Raw genomic sequence first — 19438 nt, forward strand, 5'->3', positions numbered from 1 at the left:
ATTGAATTATCCAGCAGGCTAAATTTTATTGTGACAGAACTGACTTCCATATATATATAGCCTTTGCTGAACAGAGAAACAAGAAAGGCAATAGAAGATCATCTAGAAATCAGAATGAACGATTCAAAATAGACCAACTGATAGTAGATTGTCCAAGAAAGAAGCTAGGAGCTGAACGCCTATTCAACACTAGAGAATTCAGTAGAGTAGTATGGATAATAAAAATTACAGAACATCCTGACATTTATCACCAACCACCGCCATCACAACTCTTCTTGGCATCTCCCCACCCCGAATTACCTGCATCCGCACCCGAACCCCCAGGCATCTCCTCCCCAGCTACCCCAACCAGCATTACCACCAACACCGCCTCCCCAACTACCACCGCCCGGTGAATCCTGGGCTTTTGATCCAGAGAAGCCACTCCCCCATCCACCATCACCATTGCCATCCTTGGAACCCCACCTTTGTGAACCACGGTCGTGGTACTGCCTGTCACCCCTGCCATTACCATAAGAATCTGACCTACGGCCCCGGCCACGTACACGTCCTCCTCCACCATATGGTCTAGGTGCTCCACTGGGATGCCCATCACCATTTCTGTAATCACCCCTCACTGCAAGGAAAAGCAAATTGATGCACATTTATTATTCACAAAATTCATTTATGAAATGCACCAGTTAATTGAATCATTTCGAATCTTACCACTTCTAGGGCCAGAATTCCTGTGTCTGTCTGAAGATTGGCCTCCTCTCCAGCCTCCATCATTGGATGAATTGCCCCAGCCACCACCGGACCCAGATGAGCCCCCAGTTGCAGGACTCCTCACTGGCAACATAGCAGCAACTGATCGTAGCGATGGAGTAGAGTCAGATGAGTCATCAATATGGTCCTGAAAATAAGCCACAAGACGGTCTATATCCTCAAACATTCATTTCCGGAACTTAAATCCCTTTGGATAGAGATCTATGTACTCGTGGTGAGGATTAGAACTCCGTATATACGTCAAGATGAATGTGCCAGGATGCTCGTGAAATATTCCAAAGCAATATACAATTCTCATAGGATTCTCAGCCTTTTCAATTCTGAGGAGCTCATCAACTTCAGTTTTAGTACCCCGCCTGAACTTTCGGTAATTAAGCATCGACTTCAAATGAGCTACCAGTGGATCTACATAACGATCCATTACCTGCATGAAGGGTTAATCAAACTCGCATGCTTTCACAGAAATAAAATATCTAATATCTGCATGATCAGTAAAGTCTCCAAAATAACAGCTCCGTAAATTACCTCATCAAGATCTTCAAATGTATCCTCTCCGATTTTCAGTGTTTTCCCGATCCGAACCAAGCTCAATATATCCTTGTGCTCTTTTCCACCTTCTACAATGTCCTTGTTAGCATATACCCCATCATAAACTTTCAGAGTCAGTGTCAAAAATGATGGCCCACCAGAACTAGGGCATATGACACATTCACCGGGATCCTTGTCGGACAAAAACTGTTGACAGGAATCAAAGGGTATAAGAACTCAAAGACATGAAAGCATTTCGAAACAGGAAGAGTACGTAGCAGCAGTAAGCTATTACAAAATCATGTAAATGCACTTTTTGGAATGATATCACAATCTGGACTCAATAAAACGAATCTTCACCAGTATAAATTACGCTTCACATGTGAATGAACCTTAGATTAAAAGGTAATCAAACCATATCAAGTCCAAGAAAAAAAAATTCAATAATCCCAAATACCCAATAAATACGCAAGTGCCAAGCAGGCCCACAAATGAATTGTGAACGACTACAATAGAAGATTACAACAAACCTCTATCGCAGCATCAGACGTTATATTTTGGAAGCGTGGGTAAATGATCACTCTCGGCAGGAAATGCTTCTTTGCAAGTTCCTTCTCTTTGCGAGCTTTTTCCTGAACAGTTTGCAGAGTACAGTGTTCTTCATGATAGTAAGGCTCTGTCATTCTGTGACTCCTGTAACGGTTACTCCTCATTTCACTTTCTCTACAAGTTAAAAACACCTGATAGCTATTTTTCTGAATTGATTTAATCCTGCAAGTCAAAAAATCACCCTTACGCAGCTTCTCATATAAATTATTCATATCCCACCACTCATCCATGTAATCCTCCTTACTGAGAATGCCAGCTATTCCAGATTCAAGGACGCAAATTGCTTTCTGGCCCTGAACCTTTTCAACCTGCACAATTCTTCGTTCGGAGAGTAGTTTCTCTTCGGTCTCTCCAGTGATCATGTCAAACTCTTCATCCTGACTTGGTTCTACAAAGGGTCTGCGACGATCCTGAAAACCTTCCATCAATTCCTGATGTGAATCAGGGTATTCACAATCATAGGATGCAACGACATCGAGGGCCATGGGTTGATTGGGGTCCGAAAAGAAGTTGGAGATATGACAAGGAGCCGAGCGGATTCGGAGGTCTGACTCAAACCAGAATTTTCCTATCAAAATGATGTCCAAATGCTGTTCTAAGACTACCATTATCTTCATCGTCAAGAGATCTTCGCGTGAGTACCTTACACGCCTCAATCGGAGCTCGGATGAGGAAGTTATGGCCGTTTGACGAAAGTCGTGCAGAGCTGCCAAAAGTGCCCGGCCACAGAGAAAACGCCCGCGCAAGGCCCCAAAACGCCCGGGCCGGGCGTTTTGCCCGAAAATGCCATTTTTTAAGATTTTAAAGACTATTTTCCCTATTACTTTTGTTTTAGTATAAATACTCTTTTGTAGGGTTTTCATTCTCAGCTTTTGAATATTTGTAAGAGACTATTTCTCCATATTTGAGAGCTCACCTTCTTCATCTTTTGAGGACTTATCAAATTCCTTCGCATTGCATTCGATCTTTTGCCGGGCTAAGGTTGATTGTAAAGGTATGCTTGCTAGTTCTTGTGTTGCTAGTTTATGGAGCCATTAGGTGTTTGTATGTGAAAGTGCCTTTAGGATTTCTTCTTGTTCTTCACCTAAATCATAACACTAATCCATCATCTATCCTTTTATCCATTTTTCTTGTTCCATTTCTTGGTTTATCTTGTTTATTTGTTGGGTTTATTTACAAGAATAAGTCCGGGGCAAATTCATGAGTCTTCAATCTAGAAGATTCACATTATTTGGTATCAAGAGCCATTGGTTCTTGTTCTTGTAATAAAAAATAAAAATAAAAATAAAAAAGGATAAATTCTTCAAATGGTGAAAATTGTTAGAAATTTGTCAAAAAAAAAAGAGAGATCTCAAATCCTATCCATGGGCTTTAGCTATAAATTGATATATGCGTTCTTGGGTATGTCAATTTGATTGTCTAAAAGTTGTAGGCCAAAATTTCATCAATTGTTTGGTCTATTGTTGATGGTTGAAATTGTGCACACAAAGTATTTGTTAATTTGTCTCATTGGCTTAGCTCCCTACTTTCACTAATCTTGTGGCTTCTTGGACTAGTTTTCACTTGCCTAGTTGTGTATCTTGTTTGTGCTATTTGTGCAACCCTTGGGATTACATCATCGAGAGCAAGTGAGGGAGAGTATCTAGCCACTAAATCTCTAAACCTTCCGAGAGACATTGGGTGTGAGTTTGGGGAATTGGGGACATACTTTGTGGGTTGGGAAGTGAGCTCCTCACTAAAGTCTCCATTCTTGGGTGTGTGCGTTGTTTGTGTTATTAACAAAAGGGATGTGTCCCTAGTCCTCTTTATCTTCTTTGTAGGTACCGAAAATGCCACCACGTACGAGGATTTCTAAGCACAATTCGCCTAGAAGGGAGGATGGGGACGACATCGCGTCCACATCCGACGACACCCTCAAAGAGATGTTTTCCTCAATCATGAAGGAGATGCGCGATGCACGGGGAATCATGAATTCTATGCAAGAGGGATTTACGGTATACCATAAGAATATATCCCTCATAAGAGATCGAGTTAGGCATAACCATTCCATAGCACCTAGTGACCGAGAGAGACATGATAGGAGTGACTACAAGTCAAGGTATCACGATGATGGACTTGATAGAGGGAGTAGAAGGGAGCGAGTACCAAAGTTCCATGGAGAGTCTCACTCTAGGAGGATGAGGGATCATGATCATCATAAAGTGCATGAGTGGTTAATGGAGGAGGAAGTCTCAAGTAAATCAAGGGAGAGCTCAAACCCTCGACATTATGGTGGTGACACAAGACGAAGAAGCATCCCACCAAAGAAGATGGACATATCTCATCCTAGCTATCACACGAAGGTTTCGTCGTGGTTGTCATCCAACTTCACTACTTCAAAGGGCTTGATTCAAAATAAGTGTGACGATAAAGAGCGTGTCAAGCATATGTTGGATTTTGTTGACGATGATGATGCAGAGCATGAGGAAGATGTACGCCCAACTTTCAATGATGGTGTGTCTAGCATGGTGGAAGCCGAGGACGAGTGTGAGCCATTAAAATCGCTTCAAGTATTGAGCATTGCAACGAAGTCAAATGAGATTGCTAAAGTAAATGAGTACTTGAGGAATGAGCAAGAGAGAGAAGAAAATATAGAGTGTGAGAAAAGGCTAAAAAGTGAGATGCAAAAGCCAAGAGAGAGTGGTGGGGGTGAGTGTGAATCAACACAACCAAGAGAGAAAAACTACAAGCATGTGAGAAAAAAAAGTTGCTTGTTAGATTCTAAGATCAACCTTGGGAGGGCTCTAAATCACCCTATCCTTTTTGCCCTTGGTGAGGAGAATGACCCTTATTTCACTAACTCTTTTAACATGTTTTTTCTCTTTGATGGCTTTTTGAAACATAAATTAGAAGGATTGGAATGCGAACCTCGAGTTGTGGATGTACTGAGTAACTTCTTACCGGTTATAAGCTCATGGAAGAAATGTCAAGATGAATCACCCATTGTCCAAGGTGAACTTGATCGGGATTTGAGGACAAATCCTTCAAAAGAAGGAGGAGATGATGTGAATCCGGGTGTCCTAGAGAATAATCGAAGAACCGGATTTGAGGACAAATCCTTTCATAAAGAAGGAGAGGATGATGTGAATCCGGGTATTCACAATCATAGGATGCAACGACATCGAGGGCCATGGGTTGATTGGGGTCCGAAAAGAAGGTGGAGATATGACAAGGAGCCGAGCCGGATTCGGAGGTCTGACTCAAACCAGAATTTTCCTATCAAAATGATGTCCAAATGCTGTTCTAAGACCACCATTATCTTCATCGTCAAGAGATCTTCGCGTGAGTACCTTACACGCCTCAATCGGAGCTCGGATGAGGAAGTTATGGCCGTTTGACGAAAGTCGCGCAGAGCTGCCAAAAGTGTCCGGCCACAGAGAAAACGCCCGGGCAAGGCCCCAAAACGCCCGGGCCGGGCGTTTTGCCCGAAAATGCCATTTTTTAAGATTTTAAAGACTATTTTCCCTATTACTTTTGTTTTAGTATAAATACTCTTTTGTAGGGTTTTCATTCTCAGCTTTTGAATATTTGTAAGAGACTATTTCTCCATATTTGAGAGTTCACCTTCTTCATCTTTTGAGGACTTATCAAATTCCTTCGGGTTGCATTCGATCTTTTGCCGGGCTAAGGTTGATTGTAAAGGTATGCTTGCTAGTTCTTGTGTTGCTAGTTTGTGGAGCCATTAGGTGTTTGTATGTGAAAGTGCTTTTAGGATTTCTTTCTTGTTCTTCACCTAAATCATAACACTAATCCATCATCTATCCTTTTATCCATTTTTCTTGTTCCATTTCTTGGTTTATCTTGTTTATTTGTTGGGTTTATTTACAAAAATAAGTCCGGGGCAAATTCATGAGTCTTCAATCTAGAAGATTCACATTAATTCCAATCTAATATCATTGAAGGTTTCTTTCTTGTTCAGATGATTTTTCTGCTCAGCATGTTCATGAACATCTACAGCTCTTAGTAAATGTGGCTTCTCCCTGACATGCTCGATCGCCATTTCCAGGACATCGTCGTCGTCATTGGCATCATCATTCCTATCCTCCCGATAAATATCCTTGGCCAGATCTTGTGCAAGAATATACTCCCTCCGTCCCACTTAAAATGAAACATTTGGAAATCGGCACGGGATTTTATGTAATGTTGTTTTGTGAGTTGATGAGGAGAGAGTAAAGTAAAAGAGATGAAAAAGTAGAGATAGAGTTGTTTCTATTTTAGGAAACGTTTCATTTTTAATGGGACAAACAAAAAAGGAAAACGTTTCATTTTTAATGGGACAGAGGGAGTATGATTCTGGATGAATTCTGGTGTCATCTAACAGATCAATAAATTGACTACTACTGGAAGTCAATCCGCTACGTCGCACTCGGAGGAACCCAACAGCATTGATAAAAACCTTTTTGCCAAGCCCATGAGATTGCTGCAGGTCTTTCCTAGTGAAGATGGCACCTGCTCTTACTAGGGACCTCTGGAGAGAAGCTGCTTTTCTGGGTCCTAGACCAGAAATAAATTGTAGAGGAGCAAATAACCATTCATGACTGGCAGCCAAATTAATATCAAGGCCCACCTGGTTTGTTACATCTACCATCACTTGTTCAACCATTCCATACTTCTCATCAGGAGTAAGAAAGTTCTCCAAAGGGTTAAGCTTCCAAGATAATATCTCTTTACCCGGCCCACATAATGTGGCAGCCACTGCTAATGGATTCTGAAGATGACGTCCAAGACCCACAGCACGTCTAATGATACCTGGAAGCGGGGGGTATAAGTAAGCTGGAAAAAATAATGCATACAACTGGCATAGTACTATGGTGGCAGCAACATCCACATAGAGAGTAAGTAAAGGGAAGTGATCATGTAAAAAAGATTCAAGGTTACCTTCTTGTGAAGGAAGCTGATCAACTGAGATACGAGAATTTTCATACAGGTGCGGTAAAGATTCATCGCCAAAGACAATATTCAGATTATCCATCTCATGACCAACATCACAAGGATTATCTTCCACCATCTTGAATATTATCTGATAACAGAATGGGCAATAAAATAAAGCGTCACCTCATAAATATTTTCTAGAGTTAATGAAAAAGAAATTCCAAATAAAGGATAGAGATCGCAATGTATGCCATACAAATAAGTTACAGTAAAGAAACAAAAATAGTGCAACTGTGTACCTCATAAATGTCCTCCTTCAACTGCGTACAAGACAAATTCTTTGCTCCTAAAACTACAATATGTGGTTGATGGTCCATCATAAAATTTTGCACTCTCTGCTGATCATTTCTTTTACGTTGCTGTTCATTGACACTTTGACCATGAATGCTGAGGGAACCAGCATGCAATACATCCAAAACTTCTCCAGATGAATCCAACATCACAAAGGTAGTTGCTGGCTTTCCAGGGCCCCAACAGCAAGCCATAACCCTGGGTGCAGTTTCTTCATCAGAACTGACATCATTCTCTTTCCGTTGGTATGGTGCAACAGATACTTTTTCCCACAATAGCCTCCCATAATCTAGTAGTAGCCATGATTTTGCTCTACTTGTCAGCAGTGATCTTGCTTCTTTTTCCATTAAAGGAAGAAGAAAATTGCTAAATGCATCATTAAGAATCAGTTTCCTCTGCTCATTCCATAACTGAGCAGATTTACTTACACCATCACTCAAATAATAATCATATGAGACACTTATCAACTTATCAAGGACTACTTCAGGCAGCTTTATAGTAACTTGCAAGAGCTCCTCTTCAGCTTTCTGAATCAAAAGCCACTGAGCATCCTCAAATCTATTAAGTGGTTTGTCCTTCAACCACTTTACTCCATAAAACTGGTGAAAAGAATCAATAGCTGTGTTTCCCTCAGGAATAGGACTAGTTGACACTACAGCGTTGTCCATAAAGATACTGCGCACATGTCTCCTAACACATGGTTCACAGCTAATTTCAACCGCCGCCTGTTCATAATTTTATCATGAGAAGTTAGAGAAAATATTTTAAACCATATAAAATCTACCCAGTATAACAAAATTATCGAATAAGAAAACTTCTACATACCATGTGCCTTGCGCCTTTCAATACCGCTTGAGGTATCTCAAACATTGCACAGGTGAAATTAGAAGCCATTTCCTCTGGTGTTTCCTTAGCATCCTCCAATTCATCCATTCTCTGCAAAGAACAAAGCCCACTTGATCAATCAATAAAAGAAGGGCACTCAGAAACAAAATACCTACCATTTTCTCCAGAGATATCTGCAAACCAAATTGCTCAGAACTGTAACCAAATTTGCTTGCAACCTCCCACAGTCCAGCTTTACTACAAATGCTGTAATGTGATTTTCTCTTTGGTCTTTTAAACTGGCCTTCGTCTAGGACAACTTCGCCCGGAGGGGAATGCAAATTAAATTTTGAGCGTACATCATCCACTTCTCTTTCCGAATCAGCAGCTTCGAGTGACTTAGTGATTGACTGAAACAGCTGTTCATTTAATCTTAGGCATGTCTCATCATACACTCTCCGTCTCTCTTCTTCAAATTGCTTAGTATAGTATGACTGTAGAGCATTTTTTCTTTTCAAAAGAAGAAGCCACTTCTGATCCAAGTCCTGAATTGCCCAAAGTACCTGCAACACACAAGTCCTTCAAGTATCTCCATAAACTCACAAGCTAGTCTTCCATCTAGGAGGTATTGAAAGTCAAACGCACAAAATATACGATAAAAATTTTCTATTACGGAATTCTTTTAGCTACTTCATGGGTTCCATAAATAAAAAGCACATCAGTGAAAATCAAACATATCGGTGAAGGGGACAACACTTTGGACTTAAAACGGTTACCTACTGTTGTACCACAGCTAAAAGGAAAAAAGAGGAACCAGTGATAAGCAATTAATAAATGTGCACCTTGTGCCACTTCAGCGTAGGCTTTTGATTCATATCATTTTCAATGCTAGATTCGTGATCAGTTGGATCCTTTAGAAGGCTTAATATTTCCTCTTTCCTGTACATAGCAATGAACGGGACCTACAATATGGATAAACAGATCAGCAACTTACCCTGCAACAAAAATCAGAAAATATGATGCTCTTAAATAATTCCTAATAATATTTTTTACTAAAAACCATACGTCTAAATTCTGAATGTGAATCAACTCCAAGAATCTAGCTATATGCCGCTTCAGCTCATCATCCACTTCTTCATTTGTAGTACCACTCCTGTTGAACAAAGGTACCATACCACTGACAAGTTGATCGTAAATCCACTCAGTCTCCATTTTGACACTGAACTCATCTGTTGGGGGGTGGCCTGTACTTTCCTTAGATATCTACATAGAAAGGTAGGAATTTACAGCCAAAGACTTAGCATCTATGATCAAATATGCCACAAGATACTAAGTAAACCTGCATTCTTTCAGGAATATCGATTTCCCGTATTTGATCATCCTTTTTTGTCATGTACTTTTCAGAAAGCACACTAGGATCAAACTGATCTTCAAGACTCCTTTCACTAGTTTCACCAAACATGTCTCGCACATCTATCTTGCGAAGCCTCAGGAGATCTTCAACATCACCAAAAATTTCATGTGCTTCCTGGAGTGCAGATGAGGAAATCCCTGGGTGCTGTCTGTTTTTCTTAGGTTTCTTTCTCCTGCGTACAGATGAAAAACTGTTATATACAGAATATAGAGAACATTAGATCTAAAGCAACATTTACAAATACAGGGTCTGTGGAAAGACCTAACAGGGGTTCCATGCTCATCAACTTCTTCTTCATCAACAATGAAATCAGCCATCTCATCCTCCTCACCAATGTCTGCATCATCTTCTTCTTCAAGCTGTTCATCCTCCTCTGCAATATCCTCAAGAGGTTGCCCTGCAATAGGTGAGAAAACCCAAGATCTCTATTCATCTATACATCTAAAGCTCAAGGTAAAACATACTTGCAAAGAGAAGTTTTACCATCATCATCACCAAACAAACTACGCTTGAGCTTCTCCTCTGCAGTACGCCCACCCTTCCCACTTCTATCAAATTCTTCTTCATCGGTAAACCAGGAAGGCCCTTCTTCTGCATCCCCCCTAGCCTTCTTCAGTCTCTTAAACTTCTTACTTTCCTATAATTAATAAAAAACACAAAATACCAAGGTAAACTAAAAACTTTCTGCATTAAAAATTAAAGGCATAAATGCGCCTAAAGACTCTGAAAAAGCCAAAAGAAGATGAACTCACGAGCTTTGAACGATTGACAGATATATTGCTTTCCTGGAGGAGTTCATAATCATCCTCATCAAGCATGAATTGATCCCTGTGTTGATCCATTTCTTTATCATGAGATCAAATAAGCTTTTCTGTGTCGTCAGTGGTTAAAATTTTTATATCTACCAAATAAAAAGACCTCATAAGTGAAAATAAAAGTAACAACCTTTTCTTCCTTTTCTTTTTCTTCTGCTCCTCATCACTATCAACTCGATCTTCTTCCTCATCCTCTTCTTCGTCGACATTGTTGACTATAAATCCATCATTTTCATATTCATCCTGTCCTTCCTCTATTCAAAATAGATGATTTCCATCAGACAGTCACCACCAACCCACCGTTAAATAGACCAGTACTCTTAATTATAAATAATTGAAGAGGAAAATACATTAGGTGATTGTGCTGTACTAAAACCACTCTTAATTATAAATAATTGAAGAGGAAAATACATTACGTGATTGTGCTGTACTAAACCTTTAGTCTGCTTAAGGTAATAACTCCATGGACAGATAAATGATTTTATCCAAAAAAAAAACACACAGACCATAATTGTATCCCCTCCCGAAAATGAAGAAACAGAAAAAAGTGATGAGTACTTTTTAATTGCATGCACTAGAACCCTCTTCAACCAAACGATTTAAACTGGTTTACACCATCTCCGACCCATTTACACCAACCTCAAACTCAATTTTTAGTATACAAAAAGTAATTTTACTCCGATCATTAACACAAAATTTAAGATTTACACCATTTTTGGGATTTTGTCCCAAAGAACTTTTACAATAGCACCAAATATGGTGTTGTTTCACAAAAAAACACCAAAAACTCCTTCTCCGCCACCGCCACCAACCCCGCCTCCTTCTCCGCCACCGCAACCACCCCCGTTCTCCAACCTATATCTTGGGTTGGATGGAGTATAAACAATTATTACCTTCAGAGTCGGAGATGACATTTTTGCTAGTCATTGTGGTCAAATTTTATGTGAGGGTGGAAAAAGTGAAAGTGCGGCAAACCCTTGTAATTACCTTTTATTACATGCAGCGACAATGTGATCAGGGTTTTTAGAGAGAGAAAATGCATTTTTTGATGTCAGAAATCCTAAACACCTTATTTTATGGGTTGGGTGAGGGCTCTCAGTTGTTGTGTTAGATGGAGCATTTTACGTGGATTGTGAGAAAGCAAATATGGAAAAAAAAAAAAAAGAACAGCTTATTTTGAAAGCCATTGCCTAATAAGGAAAAAAAATCAAATTATCCAAGCCGCAACCACTCCCGCCTCCTTCTCCGCCACCGCAACCACTCCCGCCTCCTTCTCCACCCATCGCCACCACCCCCGTTCTCCAACCTCTATCTTGGGTGGGATGGAGTATAAACAATTATCGGAAAGTTACCTTCGTCGAGAGACATTTTGCTGGTCACTGGTCTAATTTTCGGTGAGGGTGGAAAAAGTGAAAGTGAGGAAACCCTTGTAATTACCTTTTATAACTAGCAGCGACTGTGTGTGTGTTTTTTTAATAAATAGACCGTGCATTTTTAAAATCACTTATATGTATTTCATTTTTTTTTTTGTTAATTTAATAAATAGACCGTTTGAAAAAGTGTCACAATCTGTTCTCTTAATTTACACTAATTTAGTGGGACAGAAATTTACAAAATACCCCCATAAATACTTAAATTACAATTTCTTACACATTTTATCTAATTAATTACTCTTCGTCCGTGAAACGTTGTTCAGTTTTGTCATTTCGCTCTGCCTGTGAAATATTGTCCACTTTGCTTTTTTTTCATTTTTGGTAAATGGACCCTACTTTCCACTAACTCATTACACTCACATTCTATTATAAAATATAAAATTAATATATAAATATGGTGCCTACAGTACTCCATTAATTTTTTTTCTACTCACTTTTCTTCACTTTTCTTAAAACACGTGCCTAGTCAAACATTGACAGCATTTTGCAGTCGGAGGAAGTATATTTTTATCCTTCAAATATTTATAAGAACCTATCAATACCTAAAATTTACATTTACCTTTAAATTTGAGTATTCCGTCCCACAATAGAAGTCACATTTGATGTGGACACGAGTTTTAAGAAATGTAAAAAATAGTGAATTAAAAAAATTAATAGAATATGAGGTTCACTTTTTTATATTTATTTTATAATAAAATGTGAGTGAAGTGAGTTAGTGAAACGTAAGACGATTTATCTATAAATGCATCATTTTGAGAGCTCATGAGCCGTCTTGTTGTTGCCAATTACGTGAAACATGGCCAATTGTGTGAAACATGGGATTTTTGGGAGCATAAACCAATTGAACCAATTTCAATAAAATTAATTATGGGATTCTTGATTTTGAAAGTGAGTCATGTTTCTGAACCACCTCTTTTGCATTTGGTGCGAGACAAATATGTCTCCATCATCCATTAATTTGTTAATAAAGGTTACTCCAATTAATATATTGTTGTAGTAATAGGAGTAGCATACATCGACATTTAAGCCATCGCACCATCTCCATGATCATCATATTTATGTTTTTCATTTGCAATGAAAAAAGTTTTAATTTTTATTACAGGTTTATTAAAAAATCATTTAATTTAGTTGGCTAAAAATCCAATCTTTAAAATTCCCTAGTTGCTAATTAATGCTACAACATTGTGTTATTGTGTGTATGTGTGTGTGTGAGGGAGAGAGAGAGATGAAATAAACCTCTTTAATTTGCCGATCAAAGATCTCGATCAGTATGTGATTCAAGCAAGGAAGTTCAATTAATTAGTTATAAAAACAAACAAACAAACAAATAGGGATTCTACAGGATCAAACCTATTGGACTTAAGAAATGATTATGAATGATATAAAAAAAAGAGAGTGAAAAAGAAATTAATATTAAATAAAAATGAAGTAGAAGAACCCAGATTCCAAATGATATATGCCATGGTTCCTTACTTCGACAGGGTACAAATATCTAAATTTGATATTTTTAGATACTTTTTCAGACTCATTGCCGATACTAAGTAGCAGTCAAAAATTTGACGCGAATTGCTTAAACAATCTCAAGCGGCCCCCCTTATGGTAGAAGAACAGGTAATGACTATTTATACCGGAACAAACGGTTATCTTGATTCATTAGAAATTGGCAATATAAATTACTAAAAATCCTTATATAATCCAAATCTTTATCTCTTTTCTAATTGGTACTTACATCTAGGATTCCTCTATTTTTAGTTTTCTCACTTCTCCTTTCAGATTTTTCTTCGTCATTCTTATTTTGCTCAAAACTTCTATAAATAGTTTTTAATACTCCTCATATGCTACACGTACTATGCTAAGATAAACGCACAAATGTCAGAAAATTAATGCACAAAATATTTATAATTCTAGCATAACAAATATATCATGAACACATAATTAAAATCAAGATAATACAAGACTACTTAATATTTAGCAATTATGTATCAATAATTTATAAGTAGAAGATGGGAAGAAAAATAGCTAGCTATAGAAAGTACGTAGGTACACAACTTGGAATATCTTGACCTATAAATGATTTCATAGGAGTATTTACTTAAAATTTCAAGTTAATTTGTATTTTTATAAGAAAATAAAAATAATACGGAGTAGTACTACTAAAAAACAAAGAGAATATACAATTCAGCATGTGCTATTTACTTTTATAAATAAGCAAATAAATATAAATGAAATACGGTATGATTATTGCTATGAATCTTCAAGCATTGTATATATACATGAGCATCGTGCACTTACATTTAAAGTAGCAAAGAAAATTCATATGATAGGCGTGGCCCCACCATCTCTCTCTACGACTTTCTTATCCCCAAACTCAACCCAACCCTTAACCGCCAATTCAACTTCTTCTTCTTCCCCAATTAAAGCTCACCAATTCTTCCCACTTTCTCCACCCAAATTCTTCAATTTCAATCATGAATTCCAGCTCCGAACAACCTGTTATTGATTCCGCCGATTTCTTCGATTGCTTGCCGGACGACGTCGTCTTGTCGATTTTCGGCAAATTGCAAGACGCCAAATCGCTGTGCCTGTCCATGTCCACCTGCAAGCGCTTCCGATCCATCGCCCCGCAGGTCGATCGAGTCTTCCTCCCGATCCCTCCGAAGAAGTCCGACGCCAAGGATTCCGATCAGAAGAGTTCCTTCAAAAATCTGGTGATCCGAGCGTTGACCAAGCCCTTCCTTCGATTTCTCAGATGATCAAATTGAAGCCCAAGCCCGAGGAGAATGACGACCTAGATTTCTACTCCTACTACGTCCCCAACCAGATACTGAAGAATTTCCAAGGAATCCGCGGCCTCCGTCTCCGGCTGCCCTGCCACGGCAATCACAAGCATAATCCGTCCAGGAATGGTAAGAATTCGACGACGTTACTGAAATGGAGAGCTGAATTCGGGCGGGAGCTGCACAGCTGCGTGATTTTGGGGGCGAAATCGTGGTCGGAGAAGGATAGGGTTGAATCGAGCGAAGAGGAGGCGTCGTCGTCGCCGTCGCGGGTGATGGCGGACGACAAGCTGAAGCTGCGGATCGTGTGGACGATATCGTGCTTGATCGCTGCGTCGGCGAGGCATTACCTGATGCAGGAGACAGTGAAAGGGCTGAAGATGATCGAGAGCGTGGTGGGGTCGGATGAGAGCGATCAGGGGAGGCTGTGTATGAACAAGGAGCAGATTGAGGAGATTCGGCAATCGAGCAAGGGGAAGGGAGATGATGAGACGACGGTGGAGAGTAGGAGCAGAGTGCCGGCGCTGAGGATGAAGATGTGGTATTTGGATCGGCTGGAGGTGCCGGGGTCGGGGAAGGTCATGGAGGGGGCGACGCTCGTGGTTATAAAGCCGGCTGTTGGGGGAGAGGACGAGGCGAAGAAGGGCCGGAGTGATGCGGAGATGGTGGCGGACGCGTTTGAAGGGGAAGGGAAGGTGATGGGTGAAGCAGTTAGGAAGCTCATGGTTGCCAAGAAATGCTATGTTTTGGAGATGAATTCGTTTTAACACATTATTACTATTACTTTGTATTGGATATAAGTGCTCATAAATGAAATCATTTAAACAAGAATGGAGCAATCTCTATTAAGAAGTGTAGGTATAAATATAATACTAGTTGCCTTGTTTCACTTCTAGATTCTAAATGAGAATAGTGAGATAGGCAAATCTTGTTGCAAAAAAAAATATGCACAACCTAAATTTATTAGTGTTATGCATAAATGAGAATAGTGAGATGGACAATCTTGTTTCACCATCTTGTCACATATTTTCTAGTTTATTAGTGTTAATTATGATTTGTTGAATCTTAACTAATTCTATTATATACAGTGTCCTAAGGTTAGAAGGGAGGGGAGTCGAATTATAGTATTGAATGGCTTTCCGTGAAGGGAAGAGGGCCTTTTTTTTTTTTGAAGGAGTTGTCTTTATAGTTATTGTATTTTGCATTTCACTACCTAAGTTTTCGATTCGTTTCCATTTGCTTCTTTTTTCCAAAGCAGGGGCAAATGCATATACTTAAGAATATGCCACATAGTTAGCAATTTCCCCAATTATCATTGCACAAATATATAAATATAACAAAGAAAGATAGAACTTAGAAACTTCAGTACTTAAAGAGCAGTAAATCAATAAAAATGATTGGATAAAATTAGATATGTAACTAGAGAAATTATTAAACAGGAAATCAATAAAAATAGAGATCGTAAATCTGACTCAATGATGATCATTCCGAACCACCACAGAAATGTGCATAACCTAAATTACGACACAAAATGGATGGACGAATACAAATGACTCAATGGTGAGCGTTCTTCTATTTATTATTACAAGCAAATGAAGGGGTATCTATATCATTTAAACAAAATGTTTCACATTAAATTCTGTTGAATATTGTGTGGACTATTTGTGTTTTGGACCTATATATTAATTGTGTTGGGCTTGCTTATTTAATTAATATGTGGCCCAATACTGATAATAAGTCCAGCCCGGTTTTGCAGGCCTGTTACTTATTTGATGGCACAGATGCATGCCACGTAGCAGCTCCACAAGGATCGTGCTTCTGAGCCGTTGGATTAATGTGTGTGTTTGTTATGAGTCTACTGACTCTTCGGTTACACCATTCATTCACCAGAACTCTCTCTCTCGTGCGCCTTTGCTCTGCCTTCTCTCTAACCTCTCTCTAGATTCCGGCCTTGTTCGCCGACTATCTTCTCCAGTCTTTTGTTCTCACCGTTGATACTTGGTTCTAAAGAAGTTCATCGGTTCAGATCTTGAGTGAAGTGAGACGCAGTGTATTCCTTCTCAGATCTAGGGTATAGTCCAACTTCTGTGTTGGATTTGGTGGTGACTGGAGGTTTCTTGGAGGTTCGTGTGTTGCTGAGTTGTGATCCAAGAGTTTGGTGTTGATCCTTGTGTGAGGAGGCTACATCAGTTGTGTACTCAGTGAAACTGAGGTTTCTGGTCCCTGAGTCCTTTCAATTGATTCTCTCTTTGTGACTTGTGGTAGAAGTGAGTGGGGAGGTCCTTGGCCTAGTGAAGTCACCGTTGTGACCTGAGCCATATTCATAATCCAACATCCACGAGTACACAAGCACTGAATCCAAGTCTTTTATCTCATCACACCAAAACTAAACTAAAACATCCAATATGAATAGTAGTTTGGCCCAACAAATTACAAGGTTAGCAGTTGAAAAACTGATAAAAAAAACTATCAGCATTTTACTTGACAGTAAGTTTGATTTTCTTAGGCAAAATGCATTTTATGTTGCCACACTCTTAGATATCATCGTCTTCGCCTTCCTTGAGCACTAATTCAACTGCCTCAAACTCTAATACAGAAGGACAGGACAGAGGACACTCCTGATGGAGTGGTGAAGGAGGAGACTTCCAACAAGGCTTGAACCAATCAGAAAACTCTAGCATGGATAACTCTTCCAATTTGGGATAGCAGTTGTCAAGATCTCGATCACCCTACAAGAAGATATAAGCACGACATATCTCAACATCTGTCTATCCAATTCCTATATATGCTTAATGCAACTGAATCACAGCAAGGTGCATACCTTTGTCTGTTCCATTATCACGTCTGTCGAACCTGCATCATCTCACCCAACAGAAAAAGGCCAGGAAATCAATGAATGTGCAGAACTTTACAAGATTGGTATGGCTTGAGATCATAGTGCTATGACAGTAAGCACAAAATATGACATGTACCACCTCCAAAACAATACTACTAGCACTCTGAGAATAGACACACTTGGTTTTGAGAATTTATTCAAAGATCAGTTTAGGTGCAAAATGCTGTCATTACCTCCGGATGAACGGCCAGAGATGAGGGAAACAAGATATTTCATTTTTTTTCTTTCAAGAAGTACCTATAGTATAGAGACAACTTTACTACTGTCTTATTGATGAAGAGCAATTGAATAGCTTTCAAGTTGACATGCTTTTTGAAGAATCATATATAACTAGAAGACAGTCTTTCAACAAGAGAGGAAGGTTTGTGTTATACCTAACCAAGATGAAAGATGAAGTGAATGTGACATTGACATTAACCAAGTATTATGAGTTTGAACAGGTTACCATGTCCAGGAAGAACTGTGTCCATGAAATTAAGCTCTGATGCTGCTGCAGTAGCTTTTTGTGCATCAATGCACTTCCTGTGGTCGTGCAAGAAACCTTCTTCCGCAACATTAAGATTCTCATTTACTGAAATCTTTTTCTTGGACAGTGCCTCACACTCAAAAACTTTCTGGTTCGAAAATCCAATTCTCATTTACTCTGTGAGGTTGTCTCACGATGAATAGACGACTTATTAGTAATGTCATTCAGAGCTTTACGACTCTCGCGTGCAAATCCACCCGTCTTTGACAATGGTCTGGATGTCTTTGATTTGCCATTAGCAGTGACTTCTACAAAACGAAATCAGTATAGTTTACACAAAGAGTACACAAAAATACTAAGCTCTGTATACCGAATACTATCGCTTATGAAGCATGAGTGTGCTTGAAATTAAGCAAAGCGGAGCCTACAACTAAAAGATAGGCCAAATATGCAATGAGGTAAAAACAATGCAGTACAGAAGATGAACTATTATTACCTTTTACGGTGGATGACAGAATTTTCATCTTGGATGCTCAACGGTTTTAGAGTGAGAGGCCTTTCCATATTTCTTCAACACACTGCAAACACACAAAATATTATTAAATGAAAAAACATACACAAATCAATCTGACAAAGAAACATCAGAATGTTAGATAACATTGTCAACCTCTCACAATTCAAAATTATCAATATGAAAAGCCTTTCAACACGAAATCAGGAGCATAGAAAAAGGAAATCTCGGCTAAGGCGTTTCGGATTTTTTTTCAAGGGAAACAATTGATCCAATTTCTCCATTCTTTTTACAGCACGAAAAATCACAGCCTTTTGAATTCCTTCGTTTGCTAATCTAATTTCACACTCACAATGAAAATGATATGTGAAAATTCAGTCGAGGTTCACCACATGAGATAGGTCGCAGCTTCAAAATAAATCAGTAAAACTCCCAAGGGCATTTGTGCTGATTTAGAAGTCAAAATCCCAAACTACGAAAACAAAAAAACAGTAAAGAAGTTTATCAGTCGATAGATGGAAATCGGAACGCAAAAGTGCACCTGATGTTTCTGGAATGAATTCGATGAAAATCGCGTGAGAGAGAGAGAGAGAGGAGGAATGGGCGGGAAGATGATGCCATTGAAATGGTTATTGATTACTCTTCGCTGGGCCTGGCATGGACCTTGTCCTGGCCATTGATGAGTTTTATAGAGCTAGCAATTTCGTCACTGACATAAAAATATGATATGTAAACCCACGGAATTAATGGATTTAGGTCGAGAGTTATTGAATTCATGTCATTATCGGATTGAACCGTTAAGAACTCAATAATTTCAAGCTGGGTTCGATTTGGATTCTATTGGGTCTAGGTAGACCGTTACAAAATAATATTATTATTTATTTATTTTAAAAAAACTCCATGCTTTAGTTTTACTTCCTTCGTCCTCTAAAAAGTAAAAATAAAAAAAAATTATTTAAGAAAATTTCTTTCTCTCTAATGTGGTGGGGACCCATTTTCCACTAAGACACTTTTCTTTCTTTCTCTTACTTTATCAATTTTACATAAAACTCGTGTCATTTTAAAAGTTTCTATTTTTAGGGGGCGGAGGGAGTATTTTATAGTATGTTTTTGTAAATCAGGTTCAAATCGAATTTT

At 38.9% G+C, this 19438-nt stretch overlaps 1 protein-coding gene and 2 pseudogenes across 2 annotated transcripts; 1 reads left to right on the forward strand and 2 right to left on the reverse strand.

The window, feature by feature from the left end:
* Window positions 1–296: 296 nt before the first annotated feature.
* Window positions 297–11145, reverse strand: LOC125189767 (transcription elongation factor SPT6 homolog; annotated as a pseudogene). The gene is made up of 19 exons (XR_016130764.1): window positions 11112–11145; window positions 10349–10472; window positions 10156–10231; window positions 9887–10040; window positions 9665–9800; window positions 9329–9575; window positions 9055–9252; window positions 8832–8951; window positions 8166–8552; window positions 7990–8100; window positions 7113–7889; window positions 6820–6961; window positions 6220–6690; window positions 5817–6039; window positions 3429–3433; window positions 1824–2320; window positions 1291–1500; window positions 706–1189; window positions 297–616 (listed from the first exon to the last, which is right to left on the reverse strand). The product of XR_016130764.1 is annotated as a transcription elongation factor SPT6 homolog (transcript).
* Window positions 11146–13939: 2794 nt separating this feature from the next.
* LOC125186167 (F-box protein At5g46170-like) lies at window positions 13940–15439 on the forward strand (annotated as a pseudogene).
* A 1376-nt stretch (window positions 15440–16815) lies between these two features.
* Window positions 16816–19042, reverse strand: LOC125190689 (protein PATRONUS 2). Its single transcript, XM_089058592.1, is given in 7 exon segments — window positions 16816–17157; window positions 17250–17281; window positions 17770–17961; window positions 17964–18098; window positions 18287–18368; window positions 18691–18773; window positions 18843–19042. Coding segments are annotated over 5 exon segments (582 nt in total). The 5' UTR covers window positions 18315–18368; window positions 18691–18773; window positions 18843–19042; the 3' UTR covers window positions 16816–16962.
* Between the last annotated feature and the right edge of the window lie 396 nt (window positions 19043–19438).

Source organism: Salvia hispanica, chromosome 5 (assembly GCF_029641045.1).
Source record: "Salvia hispanica isolate PSC_SH4W2 chromosome 5, Shi_PSC_v1, whole genome shotgun sequence".
Lineage (NCBI taxonomy): Eukaryota > Viridiplantae > Streptophyta > Magnoliopsida > Lamiales > Lamiaceae > Salvia > Salvia hispanica.